The sequence below is a fragment of the Ixodes scapularis genome, unplaced genomic scaffold (assembly GCF_016920785.2).
Source record: "Ixodes scapularis isolate PalLabHiFi unplaced genomic scaffold, ASM1692078v2 PGA_scaffold4__175_contigs__length_147842914, whole genome shotgun sequence".
Lineage (NCBI taxonomy): Eukaryota > Metazoa > Arthropoda > Arachnida > Ixodida > Ixodidae > Ixodes > Ixodes scapularis.
Window position 1 is genome coordinate 100,714,585 of NW_024609879.1, and position 15,751 is coordinate 100,730,335.

The 15,751-nt window shown below is 45.9% G+C and overlaps 1 protein-coding gene across 1 annotated transcript in view; it reads left to right on the plus strand.

Moving 5' to 3' along the window:
• Nucleotides 1-15,751, plus strand: part of LOC121837827 (lipase 3-like) — a 213,600-nt gene that overhangs the window by 195,775 nt on the left and 2,074 nt on the right. The window contains exons 3-4 of the mRNA XM_042293654.1: nucleotides 12,260-12,455; nucleotides 13,581-13,695. Coding sequence (XP_042149588.1) covers nucleotides 12,260-12,455; nucleotides 13,581-13,695 — 311 coding nt within the window. The remainder of the gene's footprint in view (nucleotides 1-12,259; nucleotides 12,456-13,580; nucleotides 13,696-15,751) is intronic.

A 15,751-nucleotide genomic window follows, 5' to 3' on the forward strand; every position in this document is an offset into this window, starting at 1 on the left:
GAATCGTGCTGCTGTGGGCCAGCAGCGTCGTACGTGAGCCTTGTGGTCTCTGCTGTCCCGTCTTAGTGGTTCCTTGTACCGTTATTTAGACCGCGAACTCTTTTGGCTGGGAGAGCAGTTGTTCCTGAGACGATAGTCCTGTCTCTACGTCCGGTTGGCCAATGGCCAAATCCTTCTTTCTTTCACGCCACCTCCCCTGGTGTGATAGGACCTTCACTGAAACGGCATCCGAGTTGGACGTTTTTATCTCTTCTCAAGTATTCCATTTTTGCCTGAATCTGTTCTTATGGTACGTGAGGGATAAGATAATATTTCCAGTTCCTATGTAAAGTGTGCGCTTTGTATCAAAGGGTCCAAACACTGTAAATAAGCTTGAAGACCAGTGTGCAGAGTATGTATGTGTTTAGCGCCTTTGAATTGATGTCAATAAACTTTTTCTAAACAGTTCTCTAGGACGTCAAACACTGGAGCACCACCTGGTGGCGTTTGCCATAAAAAGGGTCTATAAGCAGTGTGACCCGGGCTTAACCCGGATGAGTCCGTACCAGATTCCTTATGTTGCTCGAAAGTTTTGCGTTTTTTTTTTTTGTTTACTTCTCTTCTCGCAGTTTTCTTCTTTTTTTTAATTTGGTTTATTAACGAGTACCCGATCACCGGGTCACCATTGCTTGGATGTGTAGTGCACGAATAACTTAAAGTCCGAAATAAAAATTAAATGAAGATCCGTTGGTGGAGCCTTATAGCCGCATCCCACTAGAGCGACAGACAGCAACGAACTACAGCGACACAGGACAACGAGCGACAGACGACACCGACAGACAGCCTGTATGTCGGAGTCCACCATCCCTCCTGGCGGACACAACGCACGACACGGGGACAAGGAAACTTGTTTCCTAGTGGGACTGGAGTTGTCAACAAAACACTTCAAAATACACAGACAAACTGAGTCTGGCGACGCGGTTTTCGTGTTTTTCTCTTTGGGCATAAAACGCGCCGACAAACACGGTGAAAGTGGAGACGATTACTTTATTTATCCTATTTCTTGATTAAAGCTTCCGCTTGTTTTCGTTTGCCGTTGGCGATTTTCCGCAAACAGTCGCGACAATCGACCCCAAAATACCCGAATAGTTCCTTTTTTCGGTCGTTTGAGGAATTCTAGGTAAGCGCCACAGAATTTCACCCGATTTTGAGGATGTTTATAACTTCATACCCGAATGATCGGGGGTAGGTGTTTTTTCGTGGACAATACGGCATCCCGATTATCACAGAACGTGATGACAAGTCTCTCGTCTGCCGGAATGGCTCGCCGCGGAGCGTCGTGTCCTACTTCGTGGTGAGCGGTCTTACTTTGGTCAGTCCTCGAACATGGGTGTATCCATCCTGATGCAGGGTCGTAGACATCGGCGTCTTGAAGCCTTACGTCGCGCACCAAGTTTTCGCGAGCAAAACCAGCCACAGCAAATTCATCTTCGCAACACGGCCGCCCGGGGCCAGCAAGCAAGTCGCGCCCGCGACCACTACGAGCAATCGAGGGACCGGAACTGCGGGAGCGAGGAGTGGCCGCCAAGGGCTTCTCCGAACGTCGAGCGGCGGAGCGAGCCACGGCAGGAACGGGAGGAAGGGTAGAAGGGTGGGAAGGGATGGAACAGAAGTCACAAGTGGGCGAGGAGGATAAGTTTGTCTCCGAGAGATGTTCCTCGGTGGGACTGCTTGCTGCGCTTCAAGTCCAACGACAGGCAAGAACTCGTCCGTCGTCGATCGTTTGTCAGCGCTTGTCGGCGATTGTCGCGGGCGTTGGTCGTTGCTGCGGGATAGCGTCGGCGACACGGAACTTTGTGGTATCGTCGAACAAAAATCGGTGTTTGTGGCTCTAGTGGGACGAGGCTACGTTAGCATGACCCTTGAGAAACGCCACACACGTTCCCTTTGGGAGACGCTAACGATGACCCCTTAACTTTTCTGTTTTGACTTTCCCTTTTGCTTCCTCTATTTCTTGCCTCCTCTTTTTGACAAGGGTGGAAAGTTGGGCCAGCTGGTGATTCATAATATTTAGAAAAAAGCGAAACGAGACACGGGCAAGGAACAAGGACACGGACTTTTGGCTTTCTCTTCTGGCTTCGTTACAGGGTCGGTGTTAGCGTTTCCCAAAGGGGGACGTGTGTGGTGTTTCCCAAGGGTCATGCTCACGCATTCCCTGGGGATCCACCAATGGCTCTTTCTTTAATCTTTTGCCGCCTACTTGGACCAGCGCTAGTACTTGGTTCTACTAAATAAGCTACGTTTCAGGGTAACGACACTTGGCCATGTTGAGGCTTAAAATCATGGTTGCCAGTTATCTGAAGCTTTATCTGAAATCGCAGGAAACACTTTTACGTCCTCCACAAATATTTAAACAGTTCGCAACAGAGCAAAACATTATTACATTAGCTTCCTAACACCGAATCTAAAGCTAAAGAAGTCGCACTTTTGAATCATGGCGATCGGTAGTTGCGTCTGCTCTGCAGAAGCACCAAAATGGCGGCGCCCACAACAGTGTCGGGGAACGTAGTGCCGATACTCTAAGCGCAGTTCATTTAGTGGCTGTAGCATGAACCAGGGCATACGCGCTCTGCACACCTGTAAGTTCAGAGTCGCCCCAGCATCCGCGCGCGCATTGGCTTGCGCGCCCCGTGACGTCGCCTCACTCTCGACCTTCCACCTTCATTACTCTCTTCCTCTCTACGCGACGCGCTTCCCTTTCCACTATTTTGCCCACAGACGGACGCCGTCAACTTTTCCCTGGCATGTGGGTACTAATGTTAACGCATGAATATGTCAAGAGCTCTCGTGCACGGGAGTTGTCAAGGCGAGCGCGGCCATGAGGTTTGTAGGCTTTATCGCTTTTTACATAACCAGGCATTTCCTACCATCTAAATGCTTTCTATTTCTGCCACGGATGATCCTACCCTAACAACGTGGCAGTTGCGATAATCCCAGGGGAAAAAATGTTCACAGTGCCCATTACAATAAACATTCATAAAAGGCGTTTCAACACACGAACCGCGTCACACGACAACACATAAGAGGCGCCAGGACGACCAAAACACAAATTCCCCTAGCAGGTCACAGAACTTACAGCGGCACCCCAAGGTCAGCTTTCGGTCCAACCTACCATGGCCACACAACCGGACGCACGCCAGGAGGCGCTACGGTATTCAACATGGCGCTGCCCACGAACAGTGGTTCGAATCGAACAGCGTTACATCATCTACAGCTTGTATACACAGTGCAAGGATCGATATTCTTATCATTCGCGTTTCCGCATCGCCGGCCTTACGCCTTGCTGCACGATATCGCATCCCCGCACTTCCCACGTGCTTCAACTCGTCCTAAAATTGACTGATTTAGGGGTTTTAGATGACGATGAACAATATTTTAATGTGAACCATCTATTTATTTTCAATGCCTAAGAAGTTAATTAGTAAATTTCAGGTAATTTTTTGCTACTTGATATGTGTTTTTTGCAATCCCCGACGAACGCCGTGGATGACAGTTTCTTCCCGAATTTTTTTCTCTGCCACCTTATGTTTTAGACATGTTTAAAAGCCTTCGCAGAGACATCTGGTGTTTGGGTGCTCTCTGTAATTACGCTACCATGTTTTGCCAAGGGGAGAGTAAAAGAAAATGTACGCTTTTATCTTTGAAATTATATTGAGACTAATTGGAGCTTTTTGGCCAGTAGCATTGCGTAGAACCATATGCATGGGCTTTACTAGAGCCAGTAAGCTTCTGTAAAGTGAGGAACATTCCAACCCAATATCTCTGCGTGGCCCCTCAAGGATTTTCGATTCGGGGATCAGGTCCGGTTAGAGCATCTGGTTTTTGCTCCGAACACATGTTTCTGCCTTCGAGGCTCCAGCTGTAACACGCCTCCTGTTCAGCCCTACAAAATGAATTATCCGGATAATAATTATGTTGTCATTAATGGACCTTTTCCCACTAAGCTTCTGCGCACGTACGCCTTGCTTCCCACTGTCGCCATTTTGGAAGGAAAACTTCGCGCATACTTCGCCCGTTTTGACCTTTTTTTTGTTTGTATCGGCGGTACTGGGCACGAAACGCAATGAAAACCTTTACAACGACACGATGCCAATGTGTTCTGACGTGCGGAGGCATGTTTGGCTGCCCTTCATTTGTAGTTCGCAGACAAACCCCAAGACGGCGCTCGCTACTCGAAAAAAAAGTTTACAGGGTCTTTAGAAAGAGATCCATTCGAAAACCAACGGCGATCTACGCGTGACGTGTACATGTCGTTTCTAACTTACAAGGAGGAAAAATTGTAGAGGAGGAAAGGAAGCATTCAAGTTTCATGATTTTTTGGTTACGCTCGAACTATTTGTAGTATATATACACAAATTAATTCACTTGTAAAATTGCCAATCCATGTTGTCACACATTGCTCTTTTCATAATCATACCAGTCATTACGTGCGGTTTGCATACTGCGTTAAAACAAACAACCCCAATTTCACTAGACGGTAATGTAAAGAGCCCGTGCTCCATAGTTTGTTGTTTCAGCGGACCCATGCATCAAACGAGGCACCGGCCCGCTGAAACAACACGGCACGGCGCGCTCCGTCCACGTAAAATGAATTCTATGTGACAAAGGCGCAGGACAAAATAAATAACTGCGTCATCCTTCCAAGAATAGCCTTATGTGTCCCCTAGAGAGCAGTCCACCAGATACCAAACCTCAAACACGCGATGAACGAATGGATCTTCAGAATCAATGAGACAAGGGCGATATCCTCTGTCGTTACAACGTGACATCGACAAATTTACGAGCTCTTGTGCGCTCACAATGAATATGCACTGCTGTCGCTCGAAAGTGCCCAAGACTATGATAGCCGTTCTTGCAATTCTATTGTGGTTTGGATGTCGACGTATCACTGCGCAGAGGTACACTGGCAATGACCCTGACGCCTGCAAAAGTATTGTAAGTAGGAAGCTCATTTCCAAGTTTACCTCGGCCACAGGAAATTTTGTACATGTTTCTAAAAAAAAAAAAAAAGTAATAGATTACGATTACTTTTTCTCTGGGTTAAAAAGGTATTCAATTCGATTTCTTTATTACACGAGAAGAAAAGTAATCAGCCGTTACTTGAAGAAGTAACTGTTCCTTTCCCGATTACTTTGAATTTATAGAGTGGCAGATTTTCCTGCCGGTTTGAGAACGGGTTCTTCGTACTGTCCATTATTGGAGTAGTATCATCCGAATCACGAACTACTAATCTTCTTCATCCAACCATATTGGTAAACCAAGCCCTCGTCCGAGACTTGGTTCTAGGATTCCTTGGAAGGAAACTCGTCGAAACAAAAGGTGCCATTAAAAGGGAAGGGGAAAATAGTAACTTTGAGTACGCAAAAAGTAATCAGATTACTCTCGCGATTACTTCCTAATAGATGTAATCAAATGTTTAGAAAATTACCCCCAAAAAGTAATCGATTGCGCGTAATTTGATAACTTGTGATGAGTGTCGTACAAGTCCGGTCTCGTGGGACTGAAAGCGCCGGTAAATGTACGCCGGATCGTATTGCCTAAATGGAGTAAAAAAGGAAGATGACGGACTAGATGGCGTCCATTTTAATTTCTTATCTTCTGAGTATCGAAAAGCCAAATATTCTACTATCGATTGTTAAGTTATTCGACGTTCATGCCCAAGCTCAAAAGAGCGAAGGATGAGTGTATTTTGTGTTTTTAAAAAAAGCAAGAAAAAAATATTATCGTTATTTTCACTTTTATGTACAGTGGAAATCACACTTGTCCGTCCATAAGGCCGAAGCGCGCGGCCACACGGCTTTCTCCGGCGAGCGCTCGACTGGTGGCATTCGCGGCAACTAATCTAGTCACGTGGGGCAACATGGAACGGCTCGCTCAACGGGTGCCCTTCCCCTGCCCACTACCGAACGCGAGAGGCATGCCGCTTTTGGCAAATGTCATAAAGCATAGAAAGCAACGATAAAGTCCGAGGATTTTTCAACAATTTCACAATCGAGAAAAAATATGATTGCAATGCTCCGCCTTTAAAATTATTTACCATAACTCTTATCAAGCTGGCGTAGTGTGCGCTAGAGTAGGACACCCCTCGAGCGGATTGTTCCTCTTGCCCCACCTGAAGATTAGCTTCGCGAATGCCAGCAGTGGAGCCCTCGCCGGAGAAGGCCGCGCGCTCCCGCGTTATGGACATGCGTGATCACCACTGTACCTTTTGTTTTCAGGAATGCTAGACGCTTGAGCAGAGGCCACAGAAAAAAGTGACGAATAAATGCCGATTTCTTTTTTTTAATTGGAATTAACGTCCGGTTTGTAGAATGAAATTTTACTGCCAAACAAATTAATATAGGGAGCTCCGTACCTTTATTATTATTAACATTCTAGCTCCATTTCTGACGTTATCTCTGAAGTGTCTAACTAAAAAACCCACAACTATTTCATGAAAGAAAAAAGACGTTACAATTCCCAGTAACGCCAAATTAGAGCGCAGCTCTTGAGGAGGAGGAGGGGAGAGTACGGAGAGGACGGTATGCCCCGCCTCCTTCTCTGTACTCTCTCCTCCTCCCTCTCCCCTCCTCCTTTCTCCTCCTCCCTCTCCTCTTCTTCCTTCCCTCCTCCCTCGTGACCCTCGTGGCGTCACTCGTGAAGGCCTTGTGAAGGTCACTGTGAAGGTCGTGACCTGTGACCTTCCCGAGTGACCTCCGTGACGTCACTTGTGACCCTAGTGACGTCACTCTTTACCCTAGGACGTCCCACATGACGTCAAATGTGACGTCATTATGGGAAACGTCCCATAATGGAACGCGCGGTTACGCCGACGGCGACGGCGACGGCGTCGGCGACGGCGACGGCGTCGGCGACGGCGTCGCCACTCAAGCCGGAAACGGGCGCCTGAGAGCTGCGCTCTAAAGAAGGTCCTCACGCAGTTTGTCCTATGGAACCAAATAACGTTGAACCTAACGCGCATCGGTGATGCCGAAATGGTTCGTTTCGAAGGCGGCATTAGTTGACGCTCGTGATCGATATTCGCGTGTTCAAAAAGTTTACGCGCCTTCAGATATTCACAGGCGCGAGAATGTTTTGAAGCTAAAAGTCCCTGACAGCTTAAAAAGAGCAAGACCTTCTTCGTTTACTCTCGTCCCCAGCCATTTGGTAGGCACAGAGCCGAATATGGGGAGAGTTTGGTCAGTCTATGTTCTCACCGCCGTAACGCTCTCCTCCCTAGTGAACCAATCAGCACGCGGCGCAGAGCGAAAGGCATGAGCGCATACCCGTGAACTCCCGGCTGCTCCCAGCTGAGTGGGGAGGGCCGCCATTTTCGTTCAATCTCCCGCGGAATGCATGGGATCGGCATCTAAATCTCGATTATTTCCTTTTATATCGCTGGCTCTTGCAAGAAAATGATATACTGTAATTCCTCTGTGGGTTAAAAAGCTAATAAATGAAGTTTTCTCGACGTATGGCGACAAACTTTTATTCAGGCGAAAAAGAAGAAAAAGAAGCAGACGACGCGTAGCCTCAGCAGTGCTCTTCTCCGACGAGTCTCCGATAGCGTTGCGAAAAAATGGCGGTCGTCTCCTCTCTGCTCCCTTCTTTCTCTCTCGCTCCTTCGGCGCTCTCCTCCCTTTCATTTACATTTCTCCTCTCCGGCGCCTTCGTCGCCACACCCACTGGCCAAACTCTCCCAATATACGGCTCTGGGTTAGGCATATCCGGCATAGGCGACGAAAACTTAATAAAACATCTCAAACTGCAAGTTGTAAAAAAAGTAAGGGGAGGCAAAACGAGAATTGATGACGGTTATGCTTACATCTTAAATGTATTCTATTGGCATGGCGAGTGCGAAACGAGGGCTGCGTTCCAAAATGTACTCGATCCAACTTCGGATTAAAGGTTTCGTACCTTGGCGTTTCAAAACTAACTCGCGATTACTCGATGGCGTCAGAACTCGCGTTCCTGAAGCTGGTTATTTACTCCGGAGTAATTGTTCCCGCTTCCCTCTTCCGATCGGTGAGTAACGCGAGTAAAGACGTCGCGTGAACTGTTCGCCGTGTGCTCGTTATGTGCTCGTCGTCTGCTTTCTGCGCTCACAGCCGTCGAAGCTCGTCTGCTTCCTTGGCTTTGGTGGCAGATGTTCGAAATGGCATAGAACGAGGTGCAGCCATTTGTGTGTGGTTATTGTGATTTTCTGTTTTCAGCACACAAATGGGCTGTGCACCACATCCAGACCGTGACACTTGCGCGGGAAGGTATACCTGCTGTTCTTATTAGATTGCGAGCGTAAACAGGAGCTTGCATCCTCGTCTTCGGCGCTGGAGTGAACTCCGTTTTCTTACGCTCGAGGGTGAAGAAGTTGGAACGCAGATGATGTAGAAGTCTTTTTTTTTCCAGAATGTGCGTAATGGCGCTTGTACGGCAATAAATGCTTTGAAGATATCATGCATAAATATATATGATCAGTCAACAACCCCACCCCCTCTGTCACCCCAAGAAAATGCCGTTTAATTTGAAAGTTATTTTTGTGATTTTTTTATTGTCAAAGAAATGGAAATAAGTTACATATGTCATTATTGAGTAGCGCTACACCGTGTGGAAGCATATTCTAAATTTCCTCAAAATGTAATGAATGCGTGGAATGCGTACGTTTAGGGCAGTAGAATTACAGCAAGTGCGCTGGTTAATAAAAGAAACAACAAATGTTTGATGTCTAATTGAAAGGAATAAGTAGTTTTGATCTCAAAATGCAGTCCAAAAAGAAAGGTGACCAAGTGGAGCCGCTGAAGCTACCTCCGAAAATACCGCGTCGTCATTGTCAAGGAAAAACCACAGCTGTTAACATTATCGTCTCTTCGAGTGCTTCCTCCGCCCGAATTATGGGCATTTCTACCCATATTTCGGGTATCGTCTCCAGGGCCCGACGGACGGTCACGCGTGTGACCAAACCGTGCGGTCCGGAAGTGCTGCGGACGCTTTACGCAGCGCTTGTACTTCCCACCAAAGAGTATTGCTCGGCAATCTGGTCTCCATGCCAACGGCACCTCTGCGAGCAATTCGACAGTGTGCAGCGCTGTGATGCGCGCATCATCTGCGACCGGTCATCCACCACCTCTGCCAACTCGTACGACACACGTCTTGGGGCTCTTGGATGGAAACCCCTTGGTGAGAGGCGACGCATGTGTTGTCGGGTGCTCGACAGGTCGCTTTCGGGAACCCCCTTGTCTTCTGTATAGTGCGTGTGAGCGAAAGAACGGGACAGCCTGAGCAGCACCGCGGCAGAACCCTCCGCCATATCGTGAATCCATGATCCCCGCAGCTGTCAGAGACTCACTAACAACTCCCTCTTCCGAAGCCCTCTACCAACTTTATACTAGGAGTTTCGAGAAGTCTGAGTTCTCCTCTATCGTCGAGTGGTATCGGGATCTTTTTGAACTGTCGTCATGTGAACTGTTCTTATGTGTTCTTTTTTTTTTTCTTTTTCAATTCAGTGTATATGGCGGCCGGCTAGCAGCTACACATGAGAAAGGGTTGTAACATTTCTGCTTAGCTACGCACGCTGTCATGTACGCACAATATCCTTTGCAAATAAATTACAATAACAATGAAAAGCGATCGTCCGCTATTTTTCCGTTATCGCTGCTGTTTTCTTTTTGCCGTAGCTCAAGGCGAAGCCCATCCGCGTAGTATTCAGGTGATAATTCTGGCCACTCCAAAATCGAGTCGCGGATCATTTAGTCGCGATGTCACGTGGTATTACTCGCAGACGTAGAAGACAGGTTACTCGGGTGAGATTTGGAACATAGCCATTGTTTTCCTGTATACTGGAAGTGACGATATTCAAGGGAAACCCGTTGTGATCTATAGGTATATAGACACGCGCGTAAAAAAATGTCGAAACCGAAAGCAGATGATTAGCGTGGAGAGACGTGACGTTAGCGACTCCGGAAGTCACGTGGGTTCTTTCAAATCTCGCGACCCCGCCTCCAAGTATTCAAGAAATCAAGATATTGTCAATTTTTTTAGTACAAACAAAATCGTTTATGAATTCTTTTTATATTTTTGGGTATAAACTAATTATAGTGTCTCAGATGGCCCATTTATTTCTATCAGGTAATTTGAGCTTTATGTCATAATCGTGCGTCTTTCACTCAAAAGAAAAAAAAAAAACGAAAGAAAAAGAAACGCGAAGACAGCCCTTATAACTAGGGCTCCGTGTTTTCGGATAAATCCGAAAAACTCCGAAAAACACCCGCCGGTAAAATTTTGGTCAAGTCGGATTTATCCGATAAACTCCTAATATCTATGTGTCAGCGTTTTTTTTTTTTTTTTTTTTTTTTTTTTTTTACAGTTTGATCAGCACAGATTCAATGGTCGTGGGAAAATTCCACCATAATTATCTTTCAAATCTCGGACCGTTGTCAACAGGGGTCTTGCCGCTTGTATCTTCAAGATTGATTCAGGGCAACAGGTCGTTCGTTGTACATTTGGGTCACGACAAAAGCCACGCTTTTAGTTTCCGGTTTGGGCCATGCGATTTGTGATTTAGAGAAAGGAAAGGGTATGTATTAGTAACAGTGAAAGCTATGGACCATAGGGATTGTATAAAATTGGGAAGAGGGGCAGTTCAAACTCTCTATTACCTCCTTAACCACTCCACCTCACGCGGCCGCGGGCTAAATTGATGAAATAGGGTGGGATGACTACGAGCTTCCTAGCGACTACCTCCGGGAGTCTATTAATTTTAAGGTATCGGCGTTTATCGAAGTACCACTTGTGTGTGACTTTTGTTGTGGATAAACAGCGCTACGTCCGTGTCACTTCTTTGTCTGGTCCTCGTCTTTTCGCTCTGTTTGTAAATCCGATGGATAAATTAGTATTGCCAATAGCAATGGCACCAACGCCAAATTCAACTGAAAATATTTCAATTGATACAAGCGCGTCTTCTTTTTTATCTGGCATACGTTTACATTCGGTTATTACTTATTTATTTATTTTTAATAGGAAACACAGCGAAATTAAACTCCGAATTTCGGAGAATTGGGAATCAAAAAAATATAAACTCCGATAAACTCCGAATCTTCAACAAAAAATAAACTTCGAAAAACACCCTCCGACTTTCACGAAAAATAAACTCCGAAAACACGGAGCCCTACTTATAACCAAATCTTGACCGCCGTTTTTTTTTTCTTTTTTTCTCAGTGTGTGTGTGTGTGTGTGTCTGTTGAGAAGCTACTATCCTGAGCCGAAAAAAAAAAAAACACTTTTCTTGATAATGCAATTAAATGCAAAGGTGCAAGCGAGCTTGACACTGAATGACGAAAATAATCCCTGGAGAAGGGGAAAAAGGGGGACAAAGGACAAACACAAATCTCCAAACACAGCTATAGGTGACTGGTGCGCGACCGAAAGAATCCGCCTGGCTGTGTTTGGAGATTTGTGCTGTTTGCCCTTCGTCAACCTTGTTCCCCTTTTCCAGGGATTATTTTCGTCATTCTTGTCCAGCTCGCTCGCACCTTCGCATTAATTACATTATCATCGTAACCTTAAAATGCAGGCCGTTCACCGTTGTTGGTGCTAGTATGGTGGCAACAGATAAAATCCAACATTGTAAAACCCGAGACGTAGGACAAAAGGAGAAGAAAAAAGGGGACAACACTGACACAGGTCCGTGTTGTCCCCTTTTTTCTTCTATTTTTGTCCTACGTCTCGGGTTTTACAATGTTGAAAGTTCACCAGCTCGCTTGCATCTTCTCTTTAATTTCTAAGATAAAACCCGTTTGCTCTTCTGAACTCCTGGTTAGCTCGGTTGGTAGAGCGCTACACTGGAAAAGGAGATGTCCCTGGTTTGATACCAGGATTAGGCGAATTTTTTTTCAGTCGCGCACCAGTCATCTAGTTGTGTTTGGAGATTTGTGTTTCTCCTTTGTCCCCCATGTTCCCTTTCACCGGGGATTTTTTTCGATATTTTCCTGGGCAGTCTGGACATTGCAGGCTGTGTTTCCGTAAGTATGAAGACACGTCTAAAGCCCCATATAGATCGACCTGAAGTTTACAAACAAGTCCGCGGTTGCTACATCAGATGGGGGCGCCGCACGTGTGCAGAAACCAGATTCGCGTGAAGTGTTTGCACATGCGCAGTACCGACAGCAGCGCCACTGCAGTGGTATGGCGACAGGACCGCGAGATGATGTGTAAATATTTTTTGTTTTGTTTTTGTTTGGACCTTCAGGAGCACCTGGTGGTGAGTAAAGGCTACCCTTTCGAGAGCCACAAGGTGGAGACGGAAGACGGCTACGTCATCGAGATGCACCGTATTCCCGAGGGACGGACGCCGTCGTCGCGACCCGGGCAACCCGTATTCCTTATGACGGGACTCGGCGCCGATTCTTCCATCTTTGTCTTCGACTTTCCCGGACAGTCTCTGGGTGAGTCATCAAGGATGAGCACCACCCTCCTTTTTTTTTTAGAGCGCAGCTCTTAGGCGCCTGTTTCTGCGTTTCGCGGCGTCGCCGTCGGCGTAACCGCATCAATAAATTTAGTGGGAAATTGAATTGGTGTTGAAGTCACGTAACGTCAATTTTCACGCTAAATCTAAAGGAGAAGCGGAATTTGTTTATGGGTGACGTGGCACGATGTCATGTGACGTCATTTTCCCCGCTAAATCTAGCGAGGAAATTGACGTCACGTAACCTCAACATAAATTCAGTTTCTCCGCTAAATTTAGCGGGGAAATTGACGTTCCATGACATCGTGTCACGTCACCCATAAACGAATTCAGCGGGAGGAGGAGAGGATGAGGGGAGGGTACAGAGGAGGAGGGGGAATACTCTCCCCTCCTCCTCCTCAAGAGCTGCACTCTAATTTCGCATTAGGGAGATTTGTAAACGTCTTCAATTTTATCTTCGTGTAAAAACAAAAATGAATGGAAGATCTTGCAAGCTACCTCCACATTGCTGAGAATGCCTTGACAAATTAGTAGAGATATAAATTGATCATTTGAAGACCTGCGCAATATCAACGCTATTAACTACGTTTAAAGCAATTCTGTAACAACCTTGAGAAAATTTTAAGAACAAAACTCTCCTGACCATTTCCAAAGAGTCAATATGTCATTTTCAGTGGAAAATATAAAAAAAAAAACTCCACACTTTCCCCCTAAAAGTGTCAAAAATGTAATTTTCAGTGGACAATTAAAAAAAAGAACCCCTCCACACTTTTCTTTTTGAAAATTTAAAACCCGTTTTCTGCCTCTGTTGAATATAACAACCCTCAAAAAAGATTTAATTTTTTTTTTTGAATCGAAAACTATGCTATTTTTGTTTTTCATGATAATATTATAAACAGTTTTTTTCACAAAGCATATCTTAAGGTGCGTCATTATTTTATCGATGCTTTATTGCTGTGGTCTAAACCACCGCCATACGCTCGGTTGTTCAACGTCAAATGTTAGTAATAGAATGCTGTATTCTAGAAGATTCATAGCACGCTGTAAAAAGGTGTTTGGTTTTTCTCTTTCTCTTTTTTTTTTTTTTACTTCACTGCTGTCTTAGGGTTTGTCCTAGCGGACGACGGCTACGACGTATGGCTCGGAAACACCAGAGGGAGTACTTACGGCAAAGAGCACAGGACGCTCGACGTCAAATCTAAGCGTTTCTGGGACTTCTCGTAAGTTACGAACTCGACAGCAATCCTCTCGCTTTCGTTCGCACAAAGCTGACTATTTCAAGGTAGCAATCATTTGAAAGATATGTCACCCAAGTATACTTCTCTGTTGCTACTTGTTCCGGCTGTACCCGGGAAATAACATTTCTGATAGAGTGTATCCAAGAACATCTTTTGGACTACCACACCATTGACCTGTACCACCATTGTTCGATCAGACATCTATCATTAGTCGTTAATTTTCTATCATCGTTAGCCGTGTCAATTTTAATGCACAATACGTAAGTAACAACGCGCCATACAATCCACGTCTGCCTTCGAATTGGACATTTGGTCCCACAACTGAACAGATACTCGTGTGCACATATTTAGTGGAAAATCATTTTGCGAGGAGGGTTAGGAGAAGATGCAAATCATTATAATTTTAAAGCATGAATAGTTCTTGACGGAGCCCCCTCTCCCCCTTTCCCTCCACAATCCCAAAATTTTGTCCGTCCATTCGTCCGTCTGTTCGTCCGTGTATTTTCCGCTAAATTTACGAGGAAATTGGTGTCACGTGACATAAACACTAATTCACTTTCCCCGCTAAATTTAGTGGGAAAATTGATGTCACGTGACCTAACATTCCTAGCGATATACATCAGTTCAATTTTTCCGCTAAATTTAGCGGAAAATTGACTTCGCGTGAACAAACAGTAAAAGTTGTATGTAGGCTCCTTTAAAAATTATGCGTCTGAAATTTTCTTTTGGTGTTATTAGCAGGAGCTTCGTAATAGTCCATAAAAATTTCGATGCAGACCGACCCGTGACGGCGCGCCGACGGTAGGAAAGCGCGAGAGCGGAGAGGAAAACTAGAAAAGTGATTTGACCAACGAGGTCAGATGACGCTTGGTCGCCACTAGCTGACTCGAGGATGCCGTTAATGACGTCACGGCGCTTTGGACAGATAAAGGCCGGTTCACACATACAGCGGAGCCCTCAGTTAGCGCTTCATGAGTGCTGTAAGCAGCGTTCATGTGGCACCAACTTGCGCGTGACGTAGCTCTCGGTTATAGCGCTTCAGAAGCGCTCCAGCAGGCACTCAGTTAGCGATTCAGAAGCGCTATACAGTAGGCGCTCGGTTAGCGCTTCAGTAGTGCAGTGTAAGAGCTCTTACGTCTTTGCGCCGTGCTTGCTGCTGAGGAAGACCGCGTGCACAGCGATTCCGTTGTTGTTTTTCATTTGGCATTGAAAGAAGAGGAAGTAAAAGAGCCGCTCTCCAAGCAAAGGGTCGGGCAGGCGATCCAGAGTCACGAACTCTGAGCGACTAATTGATGGGGTATGACCCCATCGCTTTCTAATTGATATTCGTGACCCTGGTTTCAAGGACACGGAGTTAAAAAATAATCACCTTCGAAAGAGCTATGTGTCTCGGTCCCTCAGCCTGGAAACAAGGTTCGCCGGATACCCGTCGGTATTACCTCGGTGGCGAAAGATTTCGCGCACCCAGAAGGCTCTTCTGGGCGTTCAGTCGTTCACACACACATGCACTAATTGTGTATATCAGAGCATTTGCCGCGTTCCTATTCCAGCTTCCCACATGTCAGCCACAGTACTGCTGATGCACACCCAACCACAGGAACCGGAACCGCAGTGCACGCGCTAATCGGCAGCAATAACCGCTTATTGGAAGTGGATCCGCGTTCGCAAAGCGGTTGCGAACGCGGTTGCATAAAGGTCTAGTACAATTTCACGCGCATTCGATGTCATCATATGCGCGTGCAACTGTACTGGATCTTTATCCAAACGCGTTCGCAACCGCTTTGCGAACGCGGATCCGCTTCCAGTGTGAATGTGCGGTATAACTTCCGTACAAGAAGCAGTGTGTCGAACCAAATTTTTTTTCGTTCCGGTTTTCGTTCCGGTTCAGGGAAAACGGTTCAGCTCCGGTTCAACTCCGGAGTGAAAAAATAAAGGTTCAGACCGGTTCGAACCGGTTTGTATATGCTACAAAAACAATTGATGACAGCAAAAAAGAAACTATGCATATTTTATGAAAGTGTTACATATAAAAAGTAAA